The sequence below is a fragment of the Chaetodon trifascialis genome, chromosome 8, assembly GCF_039877785.1.
Source record: "Chaetodon trifascialis isolate fChaTrf1 chromosome 8, fChaTrf1.hap1, whole genome shotgun sequence".
Taxonomy (NCBI): domain Eukaryota; kingdom Metazoa; phylum Chordata; class Actinopteri; order Chaetodontiformes; family Chaetodontidae; genus Chaetodon; species Chaetodon trifascialis.
The window spans coordinates 2,115,001-2,142,500 of NC_092063.1; the positions used below are offsets into that span (position 1 = coordinate 2,115,001).

The 27,500-nt window shown below is 46.3% G+C and overlaps 1 protein-coding gene across 1 annotated transcript in view; it reads right to left on the bottom strand.

The window, feature by feature from the left end:
• lama5 (laminin, alpha 5) overlaps nt 1–27,500 on the bottom strand; it is a 79,703-nt gene that overhangs the window by 49,619 nt on the left and 2,584 nt on the right. The window contains exons 2-3 of the mRNA XM_070967627.1: nt 24,754–24,906; nt 1–8 (exon numbers count right to left, since the gene is read on the bottom strand). The exon at nt 1–8 is cut by the window's left edge and continues 110 nt beyond it. Of these exons, the coding sequence (XP_070823728.1) occupies nt 1–8; nt 24,754–24,906 (161 nt within the window). The remainder of the gene's footprint in view (nt 9–24,753; nt 24,907–27,500) is intronic.

The window sequence follows — 27,500 nt, forward strand, 5'->3', positions numbered from 1 at the left end:
TGGTAGAGCTGCAGGGACACAGAGGAGGGAATTCACGTTAAAGGACGCATTCAAACACGCTAACTGAGCGGTTTGGAGCACGGCCACAGAGAGAGGAAACACAGGAGGATGAATTAGACCTGAAAGCTGTTCTAAGGCCTCTGAGGTAAAAAAAAAAAAAAAAAAAACAACACAAACATTCAGATTTAGAAAAATCTTGGTCTCAGTGCACCATCATCATCAATGTAGGGCTGCAATGGACGGACGCTTTCCTTCCTGTCAGAATATGCTAATTTCTTTCTGTTCATTATATTCATTAAGTGTTTAAAATGTAAGAAAATGAGCAATTGTAACGTATCTGCTGTTGACAAAATGACTCAAAATCCTTCAATCCATAAAATGCTGATCAGACTTCATTAAACTCAGTGAAAGAACGCGTCTCTTCACTGTGCTGCAGTGTGAAAGGAAAGAAAAGGCAAGTATGGCAAAGGAAAAGAAAGGAAAGAAAACATAAAGAGAGGGCATGAAAGGATGGGAAAGGAAAGAAAGGAAAGTTTAGAATAGGAAATAAAAGGATCCAATGAAAAGACAGGTGTATGTAAGACATGGAAGACAGGATGGGAAAGAACAGGAAAAGAAAGGAAAGAAAAGAAAAAACAGGAAATAAAAGGAGTAATGACAAGGAAAGAAAGATGGGATAGGAAATTAAAAAAAGGAAACAATCTGAAAGGAAAGAAAGGAAAGGGCATGAAAAGAACAGGTTAGGAAATTAAAGGCAAATAAAGAAAAGGGAATAACAGAAAGGATAGGATATGAAAAACAGGAAGAAAGGAAAAGGCATTAAAGGAAAACATGTGAAACAAGGACAAGAAATTAAAGGACCTGACAGACGTCAAACCGCCCTCCGCCGTCTGATTGGCTGTCGTGTTACACGTTACGAGTTGCTATCAGCTGATTCGTGTCGCCTCCATCACACTCTGGTCTGAGTTTGTGCAGAGAAACGTGTTTTACTGTGTTTGCAAATGTTTCCATGCAGACTTGAAACTTCTCTTTATATCCTGTGTCCACGTGTGGTCCTGACTTTAGATTTTACACTCTGAATGCTGCATTTTTGTCTTTCCTTCCACACTGGGTGTCTGCATGGACAGATGTGTCCACGAAGGCTCAGCATCGAACCGTGGACGGGGGACGAGTGTGACGGAGAGCAGAACTTCAGCTTAAAGGCTGAGATGAAAAAAACAGGCGCCTTGTCTTTCTGTCTGTTACAACAGGTTCAAAACTTCAACACGCGCACACACACAGTCGCACGCACGCACGCACGCACACGCATAAACCAGTGCTACACCATCACTGTGGAATGCCAGCAGCGTGTTTCAGGCTGATGGATGAGGGAGGAGGAGGAGGATGGAGGGATGTCATCTTTTCTCCGGTTCGTCCATCTCCATCTGTCCGTCCGCTCATAACTCGTCACTCCAAAGACGACTGGAAGCATTAAATATTACGACAGGGAAACTTTCCATCGTGTTTCAGATCATTTCTCAAAGAGGAAGCAGAGAGAAAAAATATGCACTTTAACCTCCGAATTCTACTTCAAACACAATGAAAGCTGACGACATCCTGTGTGTAAGCGTGTGTGTGTGTGTGTGTGTGTGTGTGCGTGAAGCAGATCTGAAGGACAGGAAACAGAAGGCGAGGCCTCTGCGCGACCCTCAGGGGCCAAACATATTGAAAGAAAAATCCAGAAGCATTCCTCTGATTCCAGGGTTAAAGTCTGACGCGCTCGGGGAGCAACCTGAAGTTCAGACGGTCTGAACCGAGCGTGTGTGACGGAAAACACACGAGCGAACACGCAGAGAAACCAGCCGATCGGCTCCGAACTTCAGCTCCGACCCACGACGGAAAGCTGGGAGAAAAACAGCTTCATCTAACATATTCTGTGGAACCATCTTCCAGTCTTTGTCCGGGAGGCAGACACTGTCTCTACATTTAAGAGTAGGCTTAAAACTTTCCTTTTTGATAAAGCTTATAGTTAGGGCTGGCTCAGGCTGGTCCTGGACCAGCCCCTAGTTATGCTGCTATAGGATTAGACTGTTGGGGGACATCCAAAGATACACCGAGCTCCTCCGTCCTTCTGTCCCTCTCCATCCGCACGCTCTCATGTCCTACCACGGCGTCTTACTAACTTAGCTCCTTCCCCGGAGTCTCTGTGCTTTGTCGTCTTGCAGGTTCCCATGGACAGTGGCTGAATCTGGATTGTGGATTTCAGCTGCGTCTCCTGCCTTGGCCCTGCCTGACATCCACTGCAACTGCTACTGCTGTTATTACATCCACTGTCACTGTTACTGTGACTGCATGTCTGTCTCTCTGTCTCTGTCTCTGTCTCTCTCTCTCTCTCTCTCTGACTGCTTTTCTTTCTGTCTGTCTGTCTGTCTGTCTGTCTGTCTGTCTGTCTGTCTGTCTGTCTGTCTGTCTGTCTGTCTGTCTGTCTGTCTGTCTGTCTGTCTCACTCTCTCTCGCTCTTCCTCTCTCACCCAACCGGTCGAGGCAGATGGCCGCCCACCCAGAGTCTGGTTCTGCTCGAGGTTTCTGCCTGTTAAAAGGAAGTTTTTCCTCGCCACTGTCGCCAAGTGCTTGCTCATGGGGGAATTGTTGGTTTCTTTGTAGATAAAAGAGCTTGGTCTGTACCAGCTCTATATGGAAAGTGTCCTGAGACAACTTCTGTTGTGATTTGGCGCTATACAAATAAAATTGAATTGAATTGAATTGAATATTATGAAAATAAAACCCCAGAAATGATGAGCTGCTATGAGTGTGACAGCAAAAAAAAATAAAAAATCTGAAATAACAATGTGAATGTTGACAAAAAGATCAGTATCTTCATGAAATTGTGAAATAATTCAAAATATTGAAATCATGTAGAGATTCTTCATCTCTCAGCATTTTATTTTCAAAATGTTTTTTTTTCCAGTCTGTCAATCAAGACAAACAGGGCGGAGCCAGTGACGTGATTGGCTGTTGAGAATCATCACTGCCGAATTATTTTACTATTTTATAACTATTTTACTTTCAATATTAGATTTAGTCTGAATTGTGTCTTGTGACTGCTCCCGTCCAGAGGTTTGAAAAGTGAAGAAGATGAGGAGCAGTGGGTGATGTCACGCGGCACACTGGAGCTGGATTTAGACTCTTAACGTCTCTTAACGAGAGCTCACAAAGCAAAATTTAAAAATGATGGCATTGTTCTGCCGCTCTCAGCCGCCTGTCTCCAGCTCTCTGTGGGAGACGGTCTGCTGCTCAGTGACACACACACATACACACACACACACCCCTCTCTGCCTCTAAGGTCAGCCTCCCTGAATTGGCTGTCAATCCCATCAATCAGAGCGCTGCTACCAAACTGACGGAGAGAAAGGAGAAAGAAAACTGGAGAGGAGCGAAAAAAGTGATGCAAACAAAGACTTTTTGGACAAAGTGGATATTAAAGGAGTTAGTCTAGTACTAGCTACTGAGATGTCTTACACCGGTGTGACCTGGTTGACGTGCTTCACTGGTTAATTAACGTAACTGTGTTGCTTCCTGCTCCGATAACCAACGGCCATTCATTGCGCATAACAATTTCTTTATTGCTTTACTGTGCACAATATGAAAAATAACCCTTTCTTCCATAGACCAAACACAGGTTCCCAGTAATAATTTCAGCACCACAGCGGTCAAAAACTTTTTGACCTTCCGGGGTCAAACACCTGACCTCAACAAAAACCCTCCTACCTTAATACCTGAGCATATAAAATTACAGCAACACCAGTGTTCACAAGAGTGAATAGCACACACAAGCCTCAAGATGTCTGTAACCCATATTTGGCTCCTACAGTGGAAACAAAATCAAGAGGAAACTCTTCTGAAGAGCTTTTAAATTAAAGTAGTGAGTCATTGCCAGGAGCAGAGCTGTCAAATGTGTCTCAAAAGACGTCTTTGTCTCCTACAAACAGGCGGACGCGTTATCAAAAATGCACTTAGCAAGTCTGCGAAAGACACAAACGCTACTTCATCGTGTAACCTCACAGGACGGACTCAGCAACTGTCCTTAAACACACCACGTGAAGACGTTCAGACCGGCGACAGCTGACGACGTGTGACCACGCAGAACGAAGAGCTGGGAAGAAAGATGTGTGTGTGTGTGTGTGTGTGTGTGTGTGTGTGTGTGTGTGTGTGTGTGTGTGTGTGTGTGTGTGTGTGTGTGTCTGGCCCCTGGCTGGTTTAATAATTGTACACATTCCTTGGTGGCACCACATTCCCGGTGCCTCAGCTAACCATGGAGATAAGACGGGAGACACACAACAAAGGGACAGAGGGAAGGATGGAGGGACGAAGGAGGAAGGTGGAGGGAAGGAGGAGGCGCTCCCCCCGAGCGAGAGAGGAGGCGACCGGCCGTCTTTAAACAGCTTCTACTTGCTGGTTTTCATAGTCGTCAGTGACCAGCTGATGGTCAGACAACACGAGGCACTTCCAGACTTTAGCTCTGGGATCGACTGTCAGTACTTTCACTGAAACATGCCGAACAGCGTCCTGATATGCTCCTACACTCAAACACATCATTTCATGTCATGTCGTATCATGTAAACGTCAAGCTGTACTGATTTCTTCAAAGCGCCCACGGGACAGAGACGATAAAGATCTGAGCGGGATTCCACATCTGGATCACCGTCAAAGTCTAACCGAGCGTTCCTCGGCTCAAAGGCAAACTGGTCTCTGTGGGACGGCTGCGACAATATGAATGAAACCAGAGAGCTGTTTCAGTCTGACGTTACGATGACTGAGACAATGCAAAGAGGACAAAACACCTGAGAGACGGAACAGACGAGGAGCAGATGGAGAGGAAGGAGTCCCAGAAAAGGAAAGGACAGAAAGAGTCAGACAGGAAATGACCTCCAGAATAATACACTGTGGGCAGAGCTGGACCTGTTATCATGCTGTGTGTGTGTGTGTGTGTGTGTGTGTGTGTGTGTGTGTGTGTGTGTGTGTTGAGGCTGGACAGTGTCAGTGTGTAGAGAAGGTTGGACAGCTGATAAACGTCGGCGTCAAAAAACCCACAGCAGAAAAGACACAGAGTCTGGAGCTCAACGTGACGAAAACTCAAAAGAGCTTCTTGGATCTGAGGAGCTAAAGGAGCAAATATTTGGCATTTAAAGCCTGTAAACGACGTGAAAACGTGATTTCAGGCGGTCAACTCAGTGCCCGGCTGCTGATGTCATCGCCCGAGCAGACGGACCAGACTCTGAACGGACCGGAGTCGATGCAGAGCTGAGCCTTTCAGGTCGCCTCCCTGGAGGAAGGGCTGTTTAATCGCAGCTCACACGCTGCTACAGTGACACCGATGGCGTGTTGTGACATCACACAGCGCCAACAGATGTTCTGCTGTGTGTGTGCTTGTGTGTATGTGTGTGTGTGTGTGTGTGGAGACGCGTGTGAATCTCGGATGGGCAGATTATTCTGGCGTCTTGGGGGCGTCGATAGAGTGAGTGTGTGAGTGTGAGTGTGCATGTGTGTGTGTGTGCGTGTGCTGGTTCCTGTGTCTAGAGGTGGATAAGAGACAGGACTCAGGGAATAATGGCGGTGTTGTAAAGCAGAGACGGCGCTGCAGCTGCATCTGCATCTGTCAGCGTGTCGCAGAGACTTAAAGGATCAGTCCGTGGATAAAAGTGCATCCACTCACTGGAAGATCACTACAACAAAGACACACAACAACACACGCCGTGTGTGTCCCACACCTCCTGTGTTTATTTTATTCCTGCGTGTGAAGAGCGTGAAACAGGAAGAGGACGTGAAAACTCACTGACACTGCTCCTGTGAAACACTCAATCTGTTTCCACTGACTCTTATTATCTGTCCGTCGAGTGTAATCTGTCTCACTGCAGACAGATCCAGTGGTGCCAGGCTGAGGAGCAGCTGCTGCAATCACACACACACACACACACACACACACACACACACACACACACACACACACACACACACACACACACACACACACACACACACACACACACACACACACACGAGAAGAGAGAAGAGATGATTGACTTCTTGTAGTCTGTCAGTGTGTCTCTCTACAGAGTGCAACTGGTGTGTTGGGCTTGGACAGCGCCCAGAGAACGAGGGTCATTCCTCACATTCCAAGTCAATCTCAGAGTCGCTCGCGTACCTCTCCTTCCTCTCCTAATCCTCCCTGAACATGTATTCATCCACACCTTCCTCCCCCTCTCTCCTCCTCTTCATCACTATAAAAAGGCATTTCAAGGCCTCGACGACTGAGGGAGAATCTATGTGTGCATTTGAAATGTGTCCATAAAAACTGGGAGGAGTTCATGTCAGAGAACCAGACCTGCAGGTTGTTTAAGGCCTTTAAAGACGGACTGATACAGACATTTCCCTCCTGAGGACGCCGTCCCTGGATCTCGCTGCAGGGGTTTGGGAATGTCTGCCTGCTCTTCCTTCAGGATTCCTGAGGGAAGACTCTCGCGGCTCCTCTTGGATTTCAGTGGGAGCAGGTTCAGGTTTCACTGTGTCTTGTTGAACTATAACGGCTGAAAACGACACCGTGTCTATCAAAGCAGTCTGACTTTTCCACAGACGACTGGTTTTTACATGACTGAGGCACTCATGGGGGCCAAAGGGGGGCTGAAGGTGGAGCACGCTTCAAACAGTTTGCATTGTGATGCACATTATTGCACAACAACACTTTGCACATTTAAGCCTCGTCAGTTGTTGGCTGCTGCAACATTCGTCTCCTTAAATCACTGATTTGATCTGAGCCTCTGGTTTTGACAGTCGTAGGCTCTTTAAGTGCATGATCCATCAGTGATGTAAGACGGGATCAAAAGAATCCCACTTTCTTCATGGTGGGTTGATGCAAATGGACTCACAACGGCCCACCTTCCTGCTTCGACGCTGGAGAAAAGCAGGACTTCTGTCACATTTAATGTCTGCCATATCTTCAACCAGCGGCGTGCATCCCGCCGCATCGCAGCCAGGTCTGCAGAGAGGTTCATTCAGCTCCAGGTGACAGCTGAGTGTATCGCACATCTGGAGCTCATCAGCAGGAAAAGATGTCACCTGAAACTACTATTATCAACAGGTTCGTAAATGAAAGGAAGAGAAAACCCAACCAACACTTTGAGGGAATAACAGCCTACACGCTCACAATAAGCACCTCCATATTCCCACAGTCCTCCAGGTGGCAGTTTACTGGCCGGATGCCAAAGATGCACAGAGACGACCTGCACCTTCACACCCTGAGCACGACACATCACACAGCCGGCCCATACACGCTCAGCCAGTGAGCTCAGTGTTTCAAAACGCTTCAGAAATGTAAAGATTACAGACTCTGTCTTTATCTTTCCATCTTCACGCCGGCTTGCATGGGGTTAAAAGCTTCTGCACATGCCCCTATATACCAGCAGCCTGACGTGTCGGGGCAGGAAAGGAAAAGCCGGGTTAAGACTTGGGGATACGCTGAGTTCCAGGGATGTCACAAAGTCGGAAACACGGACTTCCTGATGGAAAACATGGAATGACGTGACCCCTCAAGGTGGAATTTAGAGCTGGAAAGCTTTAAATTTAACATGATTTTAAGGATGTTAAATAACACAGAAGTGTGTTCATCAAAGAAAGACAACCTGGAGAAATTTCTCTGACTTCCACGTCTCGTAATTACACCTTTTGAGACAGTGTGTGTTGTTATTATTAGAAAACAGCTTTACTCAATGCTAGGTCATAATTACGGCATGCAAAAATTGTAATTAGTTGAGAAAACATGTGCAGAAAAAGGCTGAATGTTAACTTGTGGAAGAAGCCACTCTTACAGCTGCTAACGCTTTATGCTAACTAGCCCATTATGATGCACTAGTGTAACATTAGCTGTAGCATAGAGGACTTTATATGGAAGACAGCACCAGAGAGGAGGAAGAGGAGGGTGAGAGCTGAGAGGGCAGGACGAAGAGAAGAGTGGTCAAGATAGTGAGGGGGGAAAAAAAGCAGACGTGAAAAAGATAGAAAGAGAAGGACGAGAGGACAGATAAGAGAGACGACTCCTGTCACGGAGGGACTGATAGAGGACTCTTCTCACACAACACTTATCAGAAAAGGAAAAAAGGATGAGAGAAAAGACACCTTCAACGTCCATGAATTCATTTCCCACATATGTGTCCTCATACAAGCTCATATAAAACTACCTGACGAGCCCTAAACGATGACTGAACTGAAGCATGCCGCATCACCTGAGAGCATGTTTTACCCTCTGTGATCACCGGACAGAGCAAAGACGCTTCGATGAACAAACTGCTTGATTCAAGCCTTCACAAAGAGAGAGAGAGAAGAGAGAGAGAGCTGAGGGAAGAGCGGTGAAGGAGAAGAGTGAGAGCGGAGGGGTGGGAGGTGAAACAGATAGAGGAGCCCTGGAGGGACAGTTTATCCTCCGGCTGCTCCGACAGATTGATGCCTTGTTCCACAACTGCATGTGACAGGTTAACGTTCCCCCAGGAAGTGGAAACTCCTGCACTCTGTGTGTGTGTCTCTTTGTGTGTTTTAGACCTTGAGAGTGAGGACATTCTTGAAAAGTGAGGACATCTTGTCTGGTCTTTGCCTCTGAGTCGAATTCCTTGTTTGCCCAAACACATCGGGCCGATAAGAGCTGATTCTGAGCGTTCAGACGGCTGTTTAAGGCCTAAAAGAACGAGCTCATACGACGTGTTGTCCGACCACATCAGAGGCGAACATGAACCAGAACTGTCTGTCCTGATCCGACATCAGATGAAGCACGCCGGCATCTTTAGGCTGAGGTAAGAGTTCAGCACGAGTCCATTACGTCCATGAGGATTCTCAAAAGTACCTAAAAATACAAACATGTGAGCGTCTTTGATTGCTCGGGCTTTGCTGGCAGATTGCTGGCTCGGGACTAAAGGACTGCAGGTCTAAAGGAGGTGAGACACAGGATTTAGACATTCCAGACGAATTGAGCTCATCACGTCCTCGACGATCAGCATCACCTTCAGCGCAGCGTTCACAGTGAGAGCTCACCTCCCTCACTGCACAGTCTGTCTCTAACATCTGCAGACTTAAAATAAATCACAGGAACAGTGTCTGAGGTACAACACCTGGCCGAGGATGCAGCACTTTGGAAAAACTCTGGACGGATGCATTGTGAAAACCTCACAAGCCCAAAGCAAAAGCAACAAATAAACAGGAAGTGACACCTTTTGCTTCCAATGCTAATAAAGCTCAGAAGCCTCCGACTCCTTCACAGAGAAAGTCAGCTGACGTGATGCAGCCCCACAAACTACGAGATACAAGAAGGAAAAAAACTGGACAGAAAGGGAGGACAGGAGGGGAAGGAAGGGAGGTTTCCTCTCCTGTGACCTTGACTTTCTCCACGGTCCTCGTCCACTCCTCCTCAGCTGGGGCAAATCCCATAATTAGTGAAGAATGGAAGGAGCAGGAGGAGGAGGAAGAGTGATGGGGGGGGGGCGCAGGTTATCCTAATGAAGAGGGAGATGGAGGAGGAGAGAGGGGGAGTTTACAGAAAGTCTTCAAGGTGAAACGCTCGACCTTAACACAACCTGAACCAAGTGCTGCCGGAGCCTGAACGTAACCTCAAACATGGTGTCAGCTGAGGAAACTGTTCCGCTTCCCTCACAGCACGCTCACTGTCGCATGAAGTCTAACTTCCAGGAGACGGGGTTGCACTTCACTAGTTTAGGACTCAAGCTGAGGGAGTGTGCTGTGCCCCCCCCCCCCCCCCCCCCACCTGCAGAGAGGTCAAAGGTCAGAGTCTGGAGCTGGCAGGGAGTCAGAGTCTTGTTCAAGGTCAACACTGAGGCTGGAGGGCCAGGACAGCGTTAGTAACCAGTTCCAGACTGGTGGACAGATTATTCAGCCGACCACCTCCACTGGTGGAACTGGTTCCATTAGAGACGGCTCTAATCCATCTAAAGGCTCCTGTAAGCCGTCCTGAACGCTACCAGTTCCACCTGTCCCTTCCCTGCTGTCACATGTCTGAACGTCCGCTGGGATAAGGGTCCATTACACCTGTCCAACGTTACTTCATCGAGGAGACATCGACTGTAAAACTGCTTCACGCTGAGTGAGAAACTATTATTCTGCACGTTTCCACCGAAGATTAAAGCTGATTATTGCACCATGTTAGTAGTTCAGGACTTTCTAATTGGCTACATAGCTTCTTCGCTTCATGCTGCAGATATCAGCGAGGCGTCTCCTTTCGGTGCATACGGTGTCCATCACGCAGACGGGCTGCCAGACAGAAATGTCCTCGACCATGTCAAACATTCCCAGTATGTGTTACAGAGTACGGCTGAATGTTAATGATTACTGGGAGTGCTGAGGCTCCCCAGCTGTTGGCTTTACTGGAACCAGTCACAGTTGCTGCAGCTCTCAGCTTGTTTCCCTCAGTCTCGAACAAACGCCTCCTCTCTGTCTGTCTTTCTGCGTCTGTCGGCTTTGACGGCAGGGTGATCCCGCGGCCGTCCACGGGGTCACGAGTTCGACCGCTGCCGACAGCTGACCGCGACTCATTAATGCGTCTGAACCGCAGGTCGGAGAGCTGTGTGACAAGGAGCAAGTGCAGAGCCCAGAAAAGACTAGAGAGACACACACATGCATGCGCGCACGCACACACACACACACACACACACACACACACACACACACACACACACACACACTCACACTCTTCTGGGTCGTCGCCAAAGTTCCTCTGTGTGATGAGGTTGTAAATGTGCTCTTTGCCCGGTGGAGCGCGTCATGGTCAGTCACAGCCTCTGAACTCTGACTAAGCTTCATTAAAACACTGTTAACTGCAGGGTGACACACACACACACACACACACACACACACACACACACACACACACACACACACACACACACAAAATTAGTCAATTATAGCCGATCACTCAGTGTGAAGCCTCCGCTGTGAGCTTCTGTTCAGACATCTGAAGAGTATTTTAAGGATTTCAGACTTGAGGGGCTTTGCTCAAAGCTCTATATTCTCCAGCGGATCAACAGGAGGTTTAAAGAGATGCTCCTGAACCAGCACGACTGTGCAGTGATGCAACAAATATTCTGATGTGCGTCGCAAAAGACATCGATTAAAGTGATTCAAGTACATGAAAGGCTGAATACAGGATTGAACTGAGGGCTGGGCTGGATGTTTTCAAAGCTTTAAAAAGAACAAAGGTGGAAAGTACGAGAATCAGAGCAGTTAGGACGAATCTGACCGATCGTCTCGTCCCATTTCATCCAATGAACAAATAAATGGCTGAATGAGGGAAGTTTCACGACAACTTTTGGACATTTATCTCACTGATTTTGATCCTAAAGGCTTTAAAATCAATACATTTCATTCACAGTCCTTGTAAACTACTGGAGAGCTGCCAGTCCACACACACCCTGCCTTACCCTGGACTGACTGTGTGTCAACCCCCACAGCGCATGCACGCACACACACACACACACACCTCCTTTGCACTCCCATTCACCGTTTTATGACTTAACTATGGGAAAACACTCCCTTCTGTTTGCTGTCCTCCCTCCTGCTCTCCCCCTCCACTCCTCTGTTTGGACGTGGGGGATGACATTCCTGCAGCTTCACCACTCTGAGGTCGGATTCAGAGGGACGACAGCTTGAAAAAACAGGTTCCTCCTTCATGTCAGGGAGGTGGCATGATGACGGCGGCGCTGCCACAGAAAGACACTGCCGGGTACTTTAAGACAGAGATCGTGGCTCAGCTCTTTTCCTGCATCGCCCTCGAATGAACAATCAGCTCTGCTGAAGATGGCCCACCATGGATATCTGATGACTCCTCTAGCATTGCGCTAACATGCTGTTCACAACCTAAGCATCAAAATAAAGCAGAATATACTTGTCGATGTGATAAACTACTACTAAAGAGGAGCTCATTTGGACTGAAATTGTGTTTTAGGATTGATTTTAAGAATATTCTTAAAGCTCTTCATGGCCTGGTCCCAGGATCTGGACCGCTGTCCCCTTCCCAGCTCAGCTTAGAGACTAAAGGGGGCCGCGAGTTTGCTGTCAAAGCTTCCTCGTGAGGTTTGCTTTCAATCTTTGGGTTTGTTCTTCTGAGTTTATTCCTGACGTTGCACTGAAGTCTCTTTTAATTCACCCGTTGTTTTTAAACGCCGTCCCGTTTAGCCAAATATAACTGTCAATTTTATGGCTGTGTTTGTTGTAAAGCTGGTTTGGTCAGCGCTACACAAAAAAAACGTATTATTAATCATCATGAGGCTTTTTGTTGGCTCTACACAAGAAGATGAGAGACACAATGTGCTGTCTTATTATCAAGGAGAGAGCATACTACTTATCATTAAGGCGAATTAAATGTGTCACAGTTTGAAAAGACACATTTTTAACACTACTGGCCATTTCAAATTGGATGTTTCTAACAAATGGCAGGAAAAATAAAGGATTGAGTGGTTTATATTTGGGTATTTGAGCTGATCTTTCACTTTTTCAGTTTAATTAAGTCCTCCAGTTTTGTTCCAGCCTCAAAAATCAGGTGATATCAGCAGGTGTGTTGGTATGCGTCACTTGTCTCATCATGCTAAACTACATACACTCATATGCTTCTCAAAATGCACATGTTCCCCATGAACCCGCCATGTGGCTCAAAAAAAGTCACAGGTTTGATCCCTGAGATGGTGAGCTGACACTGAAACTTGTCGCTCTGGATTCAGTGAAATCCCTGAAAATATGTGACTCAGATATGAACACCTGTACGTGCTGCACGTGGTCCCAACAGGACTGAGAACGATGGATTTGTTTTTGCTCTGCCTGCCTCCCTGTCCTCACCATGCTTGACAGGAACACTTGTAAACTTCCACTCCTGTTAATCATTAGAAATGTAATGTGAGATGAACTTTAGCTTAGTGACCTTAACTTCCTCTGCGTGCCCTTTCTTTCCTCCCCTGCTCCTTCGCCTCGGTCACCAGCAAAGAAAAGCAGAGAAACTCAAACAGTGAGCTGGAGTTGACCTGCTGAAAACCAATATTTACTGTCACATTAACAAGAGCAAACCTCCCTCTTTGTCCTCCTCCTCACACTCTGGGCCCTTATCCCCGTGTTTCTTCACATTTTATCACGTGTGCCTGCCTTTCTTCTATTCATGGAAAATGCTGCTCAGTAAAATATGGAAAAATGCCAAACTGCATCGCAGCAACTTTCAACACAGTGCTGGAAAGACAAATCAAATTAATGATCACGACTTCAACTGAATCCTGTGAAAATGACCTTGGAAATAACTGACAAAATCATCTTCCATTGTCCACTGAGCAGCCCCTTACACAGTTTCCTAATTAAGATTATTCTGTCAAACCTGAAAACGCTAAGAAGATCTTCCATGAACAATGATCTCCATGATCTTATCCATATCTTATCCATATTAGCGTGAACGTGAAAAACTCTAAGGATAAAACCAGCAAATAAGACATCTGGTCCAGACTGAGGAGTCGCCGCCATGCTAGCGGCTGTTTGAGGTTGTACTTTGGGGTAAATGCTAATATCAGGATGCTAACAAGCTTACAATGATGATGCTAACATTCTGACAAGACAAGAAGAAATTTAAAGCTGGACAATACTACAAATGTACAATAAAGTTTGGATCAACGCCTCAAAGACAGACAAACCTGCTGGTTTGTTCAGTTTTGACGCGTACCAGCGCACTTCAACAAGCCTGGTTTGGCTGTTCTGCTTCGATTCAGGATGAAAAACTGCCAAATCCAAATCAGATGAGGCTTCAATGTGAAAGCTAAGAGTCAGTCGTCGGAGGTTTAACAGTAACCACAGTATCAGAGCTAAATCCGGCCCGTCTGACTCTGTTTCTTCTATAACACTAAGGGAGCTCGTTGTGTGATAGTGGGCAGACATTAGCATCAGTCTATTCTTAGCCTGGTTTGGCAGAGCAGGAAGAAAGTCACTGGTGTCCTTCAGGGACGCGAGCCTGGCACAGAAAGTGTTTTTCTGTCTGGGTTTTGTCTGGGGAGGAAGCTGCACACACTCCTCACACACTGCAGCTGGACATCTTTAACATGACCGGCGCGGGACTTTGGGGTTGATACCGATAGTCCGGGTGACTCTCAGAGTCCTGCCATCACGCTAAATCTAAAGCTAAAGCTAAAGCTGCCCGCTTCGCTCAGTTTGAACAAACCCAGGTCACTGCTGGGTGTACTGGTGACTAGCCTGTGAGCTAACAAGATGTAACCTGTCACGAAAACCATTTCTGAGCTGCTGGGAGGAGGTTTTCCCCTCTTTTGATAGAGGCTAGATGTTCCCCCCCGTTTCCGCTCTTTGTGCTAAGCTAGGCTACACACGGCCTAGCTTAACTTCACGGAATCCAAACTTCTGTGCCTTGACGGTCACCTCAGCCAGAGTTAAAGTGTGTTGAAGGTGTGTTTGTGTGAAGGACACTGGCCTCATGTGGTTTGCTGTCTGAGAATGCATCAACAGCTCACACAGACCTTGGCAGAAGCAAACATCCTTTGAACACCAAACACTGAAGGGACAGGAACATAGATGTGTTTGTGGTTGGTTTGCCTGCACTTTAAGTGACCGAGTAATCAATCTAATCTCCTCTTTAATTAATTTCCCATCAAAACCCATTTCCTCTATCTCCCTCTGAAGGATCTAAGACACTTCATCAGCTATTCACAACTGTTTCCTCCATGTTTGTTCTCCGCAGAGTGTCTGAGCGGGCCAAACGCTCTCACTGACACAATGGTGTGATAGAGGCCTCAGGACCACCGCGGCATCAAAAGGAGGTTGTGAGGGCGAGCAAACACTGCGAGACAATGAGCCCGAGCTGAAAGGACGCTGAGGGCCGCTCTGGCTGGAGGACAGAGTCGACATGTCTGAACCAGATCGCAGACGGCTTTGTAAACCGTGTCCTTGAGTCTTTTGGGATCAAGATTTGAATGAACCCAGAAGCATTGAAGAAGCACAAGCATCCAATCAGCAGAGCGATATTTAGAGACATCTGGGACACATGACGGGGACACAGACTGACAGCTATTTCATTCCTGATTAACTGTGGTCTATGTGTTGGTAAATTAATCATTTAGTCCACAACATGTCAGAAGTGGTAAAAAGGGACGCTCTGATTTCCCACAAGTTAAGGTAGTGACTTTAAATTCAGTCCAAAACTCAAAGATTAGCAATGTATAACATTAAAAACAAGATTTCAGGAGCTGGAACTTTTGTTTGATGTGTGAGAATGATTCATTGGTTTTTAAATAAATGTTTTCTGGTGACTAAAGTCTAAACAAAAGTTCTGTGTTGACAAGAGACACAGAGAGTAGGTACGTGTGTGTGTGTGTGTGTGTGTGTGTGTGTGTGTGTGTGTGTGTGTGTAACCACTCAAGGGCAGCAACAAGAGTGGGAGGTGCCCTCTTATAATCACATCCTCTGCTTTGATAATGACACACACATTGTCACACACACATGCGCGCGCACGCACACACACACACACACACACACACACACACACACACACACACACACACACACACACACACACACAGAACATTTGACATTTCTATCAAAGATAGAGTATGAATGGCTTCTTCTTCTCTCATTCCCAGCTGGAGTCCTTCTCTACTTCCCTCTCCCCTTCCTGCCTTCCTCCTCTTCCTCCTTTTCTCTCATTCGCTTGCTCCTTCCTCCTTGTTTTATTCCTACAGCCTCTCAGCTACGATGACATCCAGAAGCAGGCAGCTAAAAAAAATCTAAAGCACCAGCCGGCTATTTGTGCTACCGCCTCGTTCCTTTCCTCCCTGCCTCAGCCACCCATCATCCCTCCTTTATTCTGGTTTAGATGTGACATCACCTTCATCCTTTTCGCCTCTTTCTCTCTCTTCTCTCGAAGCTGAATCACTCCTATTAAGGTCAGATTTGTGTCTCTCCCTCTCTCTCTACCCCTTTTTGTCCCCCTCTTTGCTCATTTTCCTGCCCACTACACATAATGAATGACTGAAAAATGTGCGCTGTGTGTCAGCGTTTGTGTGTTTGTGTGAGGGGACACAGTTTCAGAGGCGACGTTTAACCCTGAACGAGAAGGACGGAGCGACAGCGGGATGAAGGCCGATGACGAGCTGGTGACAGAAATAAGAGTGACTGAAGGGAGCGGAGGGACGGATGAATGACTGCAACTGTTGACCCTCAACATCACAGCCAAGGAGCTGAAGAGGCCGACATGATTCAAATTAAGAAACAGAAAGGGGCTACTATTAAGAAATGAGGCTTGCGGTCGGCTGAGTCATTGTGGAAAAACGAGCGACAGAAAGAGAGAAAGAGGAAAACTGTCCACAGTCACACATCACTTTCTTAAGACTTAATGATGATGATGACACATAAATCCTCCATCAGGCTGACAACAGCCTACATTCACGCTTGACAATGATAAAACGAGAAGGTGCCACTGAAAGCTAACGTTACATGAGAGAAAATGTTTTAATGTCATCACTGAATTTAACAGTATCTGGTTATTTAAATGGTTTCCAGTACTGCTGATCCCTCTGTCAATCAACACCTGTGGCTCTTTGGTTGGTTTGTTTAGTTCACTGAACCGACAAACTCAGAAGCTTTAAATGAAACCAGGAGCACATGAAATCACACGAGCTAGCTGTCGTATGCTTCTCGTCCGGAGGCACACTGAAGAAGGCTGAACCAAATGAGTGACGGCATTTCCTGAAGTAATATAAAGACCACTAAACATCGACAGCAACACAATCAGATGTTCATGACGCTGTTTCTGACAGCTGTGAAAGCAGGTAACGGATTGCTAACACGTTAGCCTTAAAAACTTGCTAAGCTAAATACTCGGCTTGTTTCGGAGGCCAATAACTTGATACTACTGATAATAATGGCTAAAAAACATTTCTACCAATTAGTTGTGCAGCTTTCAGATTTGTAACACACATTACACCCTCATAGAGCTGCACCTGACAATTATCTCCATTACTGATTAAACTGTGGATTACTTTCAATCAAGCAAATCCTCAAAATCATGAAGCAGGACTGCAGAATATTTAACACTCCTTCAGCTCTAAGTCTTTGTGTTATTTCTTGTTGGCACAAAACGTTGCAGCACATCTTGTTGACTGACTGCTGTTACTACAATAATCAGTGTATAGTGGGAAGTTAATACTCTACAATATAGAAGTGGGACACAGCGCTAATTAACCATGCTAACAGTCTATCATATGCATTGTTGAATGCATGCTAGCCCTTTCAGCTGAAAAGCTTTGAAAGGAGAAATTTCAAACTGACTACAGCGACCGCAGACAGGTTTAGCCGGACAGTACAGAATAGGGTTGGGCGGTAATCCGGTAATAAGGTATCCTGCGGTATCTAAAAATAGCAACGGTATCAGTTTCATTGCCGTCACATATATGTCTATAAGGGTCTAAAATAATTGTAGCATCATCATAACAAAAATGATGTCCACTCCGTTCAATGTATCTGGTTGAATTTTTAAAAAAAGGTGACTGTGCAAAAGTACATGCTAAAAAAATGAACCTGAGCGGTTTTACAGATGTTTTATCCAGATGTGTCCAGGCGCTCGTTTAGGCAGAGTACCGTTATCTCGTCCAAGCATACGGACAAACTCCTCGGTTGAAAACACTTTTTCAGCCTTTTTTCTGCTTGCTGTTGTTCTTAGCTCTCATAAAAGGACGAAATGCAAATAAAACAGTGAAATAAGACTTGGGGCTGCTCAGCAGAGTCCTCTGTGAGCGCTCTGCTCGTTCACGAGACGGAGCGCTGAAACTAACTGTGGTTACGCCGATCAATAGCTCAGCGACCCGCCCACATTCACCATAGAAACACCAATGACGATCCAGCAGGAAGTAAGCCCAGAGATTGGTTATTGCATGAAGAGCGCTCCCCCCACTCTAGAAACCTCCTCCTCTTTATGTAAACAAGCAGGACCTACGTGATTGATCTCAAACTAACAGAGTCATAGGAGGAGACATTAGCAGCGTGTTTTCGGGCTGAATATAAGTTTTGACCAAAAACAGCAAAGGTAAGACATACTGTATGAGTTAGCGAAGTTTTTTTTGTTACTCTTTGGCTGCTAGCTCGCCGAGTTTTCGTCGCACAGTGAGGAGGCAGACATCTTCGTGATCATCAGACTCTCTGCTTTCATATGATACCGGACTTTTGTGGTTTGTGTGAAGTGGTGAAATCAGCAGATGCCGTACCTTGGACGCGCGCTATTTTCGTGTTTTCGTTACATGTACATATAATTTCTTGGGGTATGAACTGTGTTTGGGTGGCAATGCTTGGTAGAGGCTTTTAGCTGAGTTTCTCCCCCTCATTCTGGTATGCTACAAGTTAGGACTGGTGCTTCTTCGCGTGAGCATTGACCGTCTGAACTGTGCACATGTCACGCTGCCCTGCAAAGTGATCTTTAATCAGTCACCGTAATACCGTATACCCCGGGAAAATGTGGGCAAGTTTGACGGTATCAAAATTTGGATACCGCCCGGTCTAATACAGGAGAGAAACAAAGAAGAATTTAGGAAGGAAAAAGGGCGACAGAGGAATGAGACAGAGATGTTGGATGTCCATCATATCTATCTTTATCCCCATTTATTTCCATCATTACTGTGTCACTCATCCTCTCTACAGAAGAGTCTTTGTGGCTTGGGGGGGCGGGGGCGGGCGGAGGGAGGTTCGATGGGGAGGCTGATTACGAGAGTGTGAGGGAAATATAGCGAATGAGAGATGATATCTTCAAATGTCTCACACTGTGAAAGAGCTGCCTGCCTGAGTACATGACATACAGCAGGCCACACACACACACACGCACGCACGCACGCACGCACGCACGCACGCACGCACGCACGCACGCACACACACACACACAGGTGATCTCAGGCTGCCTCTGTTCAGCGACACGTTCTGATCCATGAAACTGTCTTTTTGTTCTCTCAGCCTCCTGAGTCGAGCTGCTGGTTATCAGATGGTGAAATCCATCTACCAGTACCCACAATCCCTTGTGTTAGGGAGTCACTTCCTGGTGTTGGCTTAGATTATGCTGCATCACACCACAATTCATTTAGCTCAGTGGTCATGACCTTCAGAAACAGGCCGGTCAGGGAAGCGTTTGTTAATCTAATATCAAACCTGACCTGACATCATACTGAAGACATTTTTAAAGCTTAACTGCTTTGAACGTGCTCGCTGTGAGCTCAGCTTTATTCCCAGAAAGCGTGTCAGAAGCTGTTGGGATTTTCCCGAATGTAAACCTCCACCCTGCAGCTCAGAGCCGGCTGGCACCTTCAAGGTAACGCTCAGACCACATCAATGGCAGGAAGCACTCAATCGGGAGCAGTTGGCACCGCACTCGCTCTTACGCACGGCGAACAATGGAGCTACCTCCACGCTGCACGTGAGTGTGTATCTGGAGGGAAACCTGCCAACACAGCGGGAGCTTCAGGGCACGTGACGGTTACAAACGTCTGAATCTCTCTGAGGTTTATCTGGATGAACTGGACAAAAACTCTACGCATGCATATATTACCTGTGTGTTAGTACAGATTTTATCCAGAGGAAGACACTGACCTGCACCTTTACGTGTCTTCTGCAATAAACTACTTTAAACTACACACACCTGAAACCTGAAGGCTCTGACAAGTGTGATGACAAGGAGACATCTGAACGGAAGGAGAGAAGATTATGGAAAAGAGAAGACCTCACCTGAAGAACACACACGCGCATGCACGTACCCACACACGCATGCATGCACGCACACGACATTCCCAACTGAAGCCTATATTGCGCTCTAATAATAGGCTGCAGACACAAACATCCCCTCTTCTTTTCCTCTGTCATCTCCTCCTCCTCCTCCTCTTTCCATGCCCTCACCCTCCTTCCTCTTCTTCACCTCTATTTTCTTCTTCAAACCCTCCTTCCCGCCCACCTCCTTTCCATGGCCTAGCCCTCCTTCCCATCCTCCCCCTCCTCCTCCTCCTCTCTTCCTGGGAATTTTGCCTCACCTGGCCTTCGTACTGGATTTGTCCCTCCTTTCCTTCATGTCATCGGTCCCTGCCCTCCCCTTCACCTGTCATTACAGAATCCTTCCACTATCACACACCTGAAGGATGAAACTGCACATAAACACCTGTGTGTGCTCGGAGTGAAAGCACACACGGCGTCACACTGCACTGATCGCACAGCTTTGGTACAAGACAACGGCCAATTGTGTTGCACTGGGTATGACCTCATTGGATGAATCATATTCTTCCTACGCTCCATCAGGTGGCTGTCATCCCTCTTCCATCCCCCCCCCCCTGCTCTGCCTTCCCCACACAAAGACCTGGGCAGGTGCTGCTAGAGGTGTATCTAATACACACATGCAAAATAATGAGGTGAGATTGTTTCAACATGTTTTAGTGCGTTTTAAAAGTGAGACGAGCGAGAGCAGATTTGCTTTTAATGTTCTTGTCCTAAACTTTTATCTGAGGATGAGGAGGAGAATAAGGAGGGAGGAGGACAACGATGAAGAGGAACAAGAGCAGTAGACAGCAGAAGGAGGAGGACAGGAAGGTAGAGGAGACAGAAATGGTCTACACTGGGCTGTGTTATCTGAAAACGATAGGCTGAATGGGTGGGACAGATACATACAGACAGGAGGAGGAGAGGAAGAGGAGGAGGAGAGGAAGAGGAGGAGCGTGTGAACTAGTGCTGCTTGTTTACAAGTCTGACACATATTTGATCCAAACAGACGGGAGGGAGAAATAAAAGGAGAAGGAGTGGAGGATGGGGGGGATTAGAGAGCAGAAGAAGGATTTTAATCGAACTAAAAAGTCGTTTCTAAGACGAGGCAGCAGTCAGAGGATCCCAGAGAGACTCTCTGTCTTCAGATTCCAGAGGAGCGTGTTGGATAAGCGAGTGCTGGGTGGTGCAGGCTGTGCTTGGTACACCTGCTGACATACGGACACTGTGCGGTGCATTCACTGCCAGCTGAACTCAATCACGCTCATTTTCTGAGCCCCTGAACTCACATTCATCAGAGCGAGCGGAGTTTGAGCGCCTTGCTCAAGGGCAGCTCAGCAGTCATCATTCAGCACTTCTATCATTTACTGTTAGATTTTTAACATCAGTCAAAAGTATGTGGACACACAAACATTACATTACAGCACATGTGACTGCTGAGCACCTTGTTCTGCACCTGTGGGCGTTAACGTGCTGCTGTAACAGCCTCCGCTCCTCTGGTTTCAGATTTTCCACCAGATGCTGGGACTGACTGAGCTGATTCAGACACAAGAGCGTCACTGTGGTCCAACTCTGTGACAGTCGGGTTCCTCTACACCAAGCTGTTTCTTCACAGATGAGCTTTCACTGATTCCACAGACTATCGGCTGTAATAAGCCAAATATGCATTGGCCTGATGTGATCCATCCAAATTAAAATACATTAAATATTGCCGAAACAGAAAAAGGCCTTCTTCAAAATTCAAAATTCAAAGTCCACTATGTTATAAAACACGTCATTATATGTTGTAGCATCATGATGTTTATCAGTCTGAGCTCTGGGTAATGTGACTGTGCAGACTTAAAGGGAAAGTTTGTGGATTTTGGGAAACACGTTGATTTGCTTTCTTGCTGAGAGAAAGGTGAGAAGAACGACACCGCTCTCATGTCTGTGCACTACATGAGAAGCTCCTGCTAGCAGCTGACTAGCTTAGCTTAGCACTGGAGGCAGTTAGCCTGGCTTAGCATCCACCTACCAAAGCTCAGTAATGAACACAGCCTAACTCCTTTGTTGTATCTATACACAAGTACAGCGTAACAAGTGTACAGCTAATTTGCAGCAGTGTTTCCAGTCTTCATGCTGAGCTAAGTGAGACGGCTGCAGGCTGAGGCTTCATGTTCAGCGCACAGGCGTAAGAGCACTTATTTACTCACCTACTTACTTAATCTCAGGGCAAAGAAAGCAAAAATGTCCTCCACAGATGCCGAGAGAGCGAGCGAGCGAGCGAGCAGGAGAGGAGTTAGGGGTAATTTAACGAGCCTTCCCCTCTGCGGGTTGAGACAGGTTAACTGACATTCCAATCTCTCCCTCTTTCATTCAGGCAGAGGTGGGGGGTTAGGTGTGTGTGTGTGTGGTGGGGTCTTCAGCACACTCTCTGAGCCCTGTCACTGACTGACACACACACACACACACACACACACACACACACACACACACACACACACACACACACACACACACACTCATAAACTCTGGCCTTGCCCACCTACATTCTTTCAAGACAAAACTGCAACCTGGTAACAAGAGACCCTTCCCCTCCTCCCCCCTCTCTCTCCCTCCTCCCTCATTTAAGCTATTTTCTGAGTGTCGATGCCACCCAGGAAATATTTGGACGCAGTGCAGACTGTAAACGCTGCGAACACATAAAGCGTCGCTGTTCACAGGTAGCCGCTGCCAGCTGGTTTCATACCATCAGGATCGAAATGTCTTTCTGATATGAATTCTGGTCAATTTCATTTGTTCAATCAAACTATATTAAACTACTGAAATCAAATTATACCGCGCCTCAGGGTGCATGTTCATTCAGACTCTGAACACGCAGGTGAACTGTACCAAAACCACCCACACAAGAAAACTTACAGACCGGATGACTCAGAAACATCTGAAGCTGCAACTTCACGGTATTTTTGATGAACTGATGAATTGTTTTGTCTGGAAAAAGTTAAAAAATAGTGATATCAGAGTGGAAAAAGGTGTTTGGCTGCAGGTCGTTGCATCGTGGTCGTCCAGTCAGCGTCCATTCAAAGGTCACATGATGGACAAACTCTGCTGGTCTTCATTTGATGCTTTCTTTTATTACTGCCACAAGGTAAACAGGCGTATAAAGCCTTTTAGAAGCTAAACACACACACACACACACACACACACACACACACACACACACACACACACACACACACACACACACACACACACACACACACACACACACACACACACACACACACACACACACACACACAGTCACAGCTGCCTGCTTCTCTATTGAGAGGAGAAAAGGATGGATACATGGAAGAGGGAAGGGGAAGCTGAACGCCATGACAGAAAATACACTTGTCAAGTGCACGTGCACGTGCGCGCGCGCGCACACACACACACACACACACACACAGGGAATGTCTCAGCACTGATGAATGAGGAGGGCACTCGAGCAGGAGAGGCCGGCACAAAGGAGCCGCATTCAGAAACATAAAAGGTTGCTCAAGAGCGACATTCAAAAACACAAAAAGGTGAACTTGGAGCACAGGAGTGAAGCTTGTCTGTACTCTGTGTGTGTATGTGTGTGTGGTTGTACATGTCACGCATCTACATGTGAGTGTGTGTCAATCTGATGGATTCTCGACTACAGCGGCTCAAACTAACTGAACAGGTCGCCTCTGAGTGTGCTCAGGCTGATTTTTCCTCTGATTTATCTCTGAGGTTTGCTACTAAACCAGCTAATGGACTCAGATTTACTGTGACTCATTATCAGAGGGCACGGCTGCGCACTTCATCACTGTGAGGACGCAGCAGGACCAGAGTTTAACAGCAGCCAAAAGAAGATGTTTGCGAGTTGCTTTGGCTGCAGTCCAATCAGTTCTCAGCTTCTCAGTTTTGTTAAACAGCTCAGATTAAAGGAGACGCTGGAGTCGGTCACTGATAATAGCTGGAAAATCTTTCAAATTCCAGTTCAGGTCATTGATCTAAGCTTACATTCAGTATCCTGAATCATTCTGTCAAGATGAAATCCCCAAAACTCTCAAGAGCAGCATGATTTCTACGTGATTTGAACACCTTTGCATGTGTCCTGATATTTGGAAAACGAGCCAAACAAGGTTTCAGGCCTTGAGTCCTGGAGTGAGTTTATATGCACGCCAGTATTCGGATTCTGATCCTGTTTTAGGGGCATCCTGGTCTTGTTTTGTGCATGTAAACAACGTATAGCAGTTTTGAGAAAGCAGGATACCTGGAGTACTCTGACAGAAACCAGGATGCTGTGGTATACACAGACCTGAACAGTCTCACCTGGATACTGTTCTGATCGTGTAAACAGAGACATGAACAACCAGGTTTTCATGGTCCATGTTACACAACACTAATGCACACGGGGGCGGCTGAGCCTCAGGAGGTAGAGCGGGCATCCACCAATCAGGAGGTCGGCGGCTCAGTCCCTGGCCCTGGCAGTCCACATGGGCAAGACACTAAACTCCAAACCTGCCCCTGATGCTGCACCATCGGTGTGTGAGTTCGCTTTGGATAAAAGTGTCTACTAATGACTAATTATAATTGTAAATGCACTCCTTGCAAATGTAACACATTCAAGAATAGAAGAACAGAAACAGTTCAGAGCAGCATGACAACATCTTCAGACCTTGTGACAATCTAACAGGGCAAAACTTCTTCCAAGTAAAGCTGAAACAAGCTAGCTTACAGGCTAAAAACTACACTGTCCAAACATGAAGAAGTGAACTGAAGTTTTACCACAAACCACATCTCGTGTTGTACAGCCTTACATCTACAATGATGTTCAACAATAATCTGGATCCATGAAAACACTCTTGAACGTACCACGGAAGAAGAGTGAAAGCACCAGAGAGAAAATCTTGATACAAATACAAATGAAACCACAGTCACGTGTCTGCGACGGCTGTAGGTATATTTGGCGAGTCTTACCTGTCCGAGGTCCAGGGTGACGTTCACCTCGTTGTACTCGGTGTTGCGGGAAAGAGGCGGGCTCTGCCACCATCGCTCCGTCCCGTCGATGGCGTTGGTGATGGGGTGGGCGCGATCGCTGTCGCCCTGGGTGCAGATGTCACAGTACTGGCCCTGAGGAGGTAGAAACAGAGATGTTGAAATCTGCAGTGTCAGCAGAGTTTGACCAGTTTGATCAGCTGCTGGTCTCTGGTTAGACTCTCTCAGTTAACCGAAATCTTTTCCCTAAAAAAAGGCACTTTTTTACATTCTACGCTTTGTTTTCTGCTCTTAGGTACAGATCTACTGTGCAGGCTGTATTTCAGGTTTCAGGACTCAGACAGGGTGTCAGTGAATAACACACACTGGTTAATGTGGGATTTGACTCTTCAGTCTTGAATTTACACTTCAGCCTTTCTAACCACCCAAAACAGGAGCACAATGTTCAGAGACGCAGCAAACGTCTATGAAAAGAAGAGATTTCTTTCACTGCTGATTGTCCCTGAAGCCACCCGGTCGAGTTTCTTCTATTCCAGCAGAGGTGACTCCGCTCAGGTTACCGTCACACCGAGGCTCCAGCTTGGATCGCATTTCTCAGGGTGGGTTTTAATGTGTTTAGTTCATTTCAGTGTCAGGCCGCTTTGTGCTAAATGTGCAGTTTACAGTCAGATCTGACAGCCCGGCGCACTCTGTGAGGCATCAGTGAGGAAACGTAATGCCAACATGAAGCGCGACATGCAAGAAGCAGCGTTTGGCACGGCAGAAAAATCCACTTTAACGCCATTTTAAGGATTTAAAAAGGACCACATCAGCGTTTCTGGCACAAAGATAAAAACGTTTGTGTTCTGTGCTGCCTTTGACTGAACCTCCTGCCGCCTGATCTGAACTTTCTTCTTCCTTTTACGTTTTTAACACATTCAGTAAAACACCGAACTTCCTTTGTGCGCTACACAAGCTGTAAACTTAACTTAAAAAAAGCCTTAACTTAAGACAAACAACACGCACTTCCAAACTCGTGCCACAGAGCTTTAGATTTTAAGATCAAAGCAGCCATTGATAACCATTCATCTCTGTGTCACACGACAACTTGACATTAACGTGACAGTAAGAGCAGCCATGACGTTCCTCAGGATGGATTTTGTCCAGCGTGTTTCTGCCACAGTGAAGTGAATGGAGGGAAACAGCTGCCTGGAAGCTCAGTGAACATGTCCTTAATCCAAAAACACTGTGGCATGCTTTAACAATCCGTCTTAAGCAGAGGTGGACATGTCCACTTAAAGTGGTCCCTCCACCTCTTTGTTTCTAAAGCCTCTTCATTCTCAGCTAATCCAGGTTGGTTGCCTGAGCGTTTAACCCAATCACTGCCGGCTATGTAAGCGTTAGCATAAACTAAACAAGTGCAGACCTGAACAAAAGGCCCAGTTAGGAGATGTTATCACTGCAGGTCACTGAGGTCAGAGGTCCCCACCCCCTTCTCCTGACCCCCGTCTTCCTGTCAATCAACCTTTCAGATGAAATTAGTCATTTATGTTCCAGAGTTTAGCAGTTTGCACTCTCGAGTTATTTCACTGACTTCATTTATTCCCTCAGATTAACTCCATTAGCTCATCAGAGTTTCAGCTCTGCTTTGAACCTTAACTGAGATTCGTGGATGTTTCGTCATCTTTGACACACACTGACTAAGACACACTGCTGCCTAAGACAAGACACTATGAGCAGCAAATGAAGCTCATTTGTAATTAACCGCTTGCATGATCTACTAATGTGAGCTAACAGTTTAGCAAATTATTCCCTGAGCAACACCTTTTGTTGTGTTTTACTGTGAAAACAGATGTTTGTTTCTTTGAAAGTCTTGCATGTTCTTCCTTTTTTATTGCTTTTCTCTCTTCCGCGCACTTCTTCCTCTTTATCTCTGAACTAATTATCTCCTTCGGTGCTAATTGCTCGGATGTTACCTGTCAAATCTGAGACCACAGCGCAGCGCGCACACCTCGAAATCATTAAAGGCGACGGGAAATCACCTGGAGTTTCTCTATTTGACTCATTAAAGAAGAAGATTTCCTCCCCCGTCAAACTCTTTCACACTGTTTCTTTCTCTTTCCGTCCTCTCGTCACTTCCTTTAGAAGCAAACGTCAACAAAAAGCCCAGCTGGGATGAACATGCAGAGCACACTCTCCTCTCTCTCTCTGTCACACACTCTTTCATTCAATGCTTTTCATCGCTCTTCTTTCTTCCTGTCTGTCCCTCGTCCTTCAGGTGAATAAGGAAACTATGTGTCTCTCTGGGTGAGGAATCCGTGTCCTTGGGGCAGAGCTGAAGTGTTACTCAGTCAACATCTGCAGCTCCGTCTGATATATTTCTCCTGCAGCACTTCAAGACGTTTTTTGGAAAACGAAAGCTGCATGCACTGCCGCTGATTTTGAGTACATCATCTCCACGAGTCAATCTGGTTTACCGATATCTGCTCAGAGCAATTTGAGCTCATTAAGTCCATCGAACAGGCAACAGATGTGGCTGTGCTGCCACCTCTGCAGCTTTAAACTAGTCTCACTGCGCTGAAACACACTCTTCAATTCATGATTTCAATTCAGTTTTCGAAAACAGCAAAAGAAAAAGAAACTACTTATTTCTCTGAAAAATCAGAAAACATTTTGCTTTCTATGTTTGTCAGGTCTTCTCGCTCTCCATGAAAAGAAGTTAAAAAGATGATGTTGAGAATGTTGTTGAT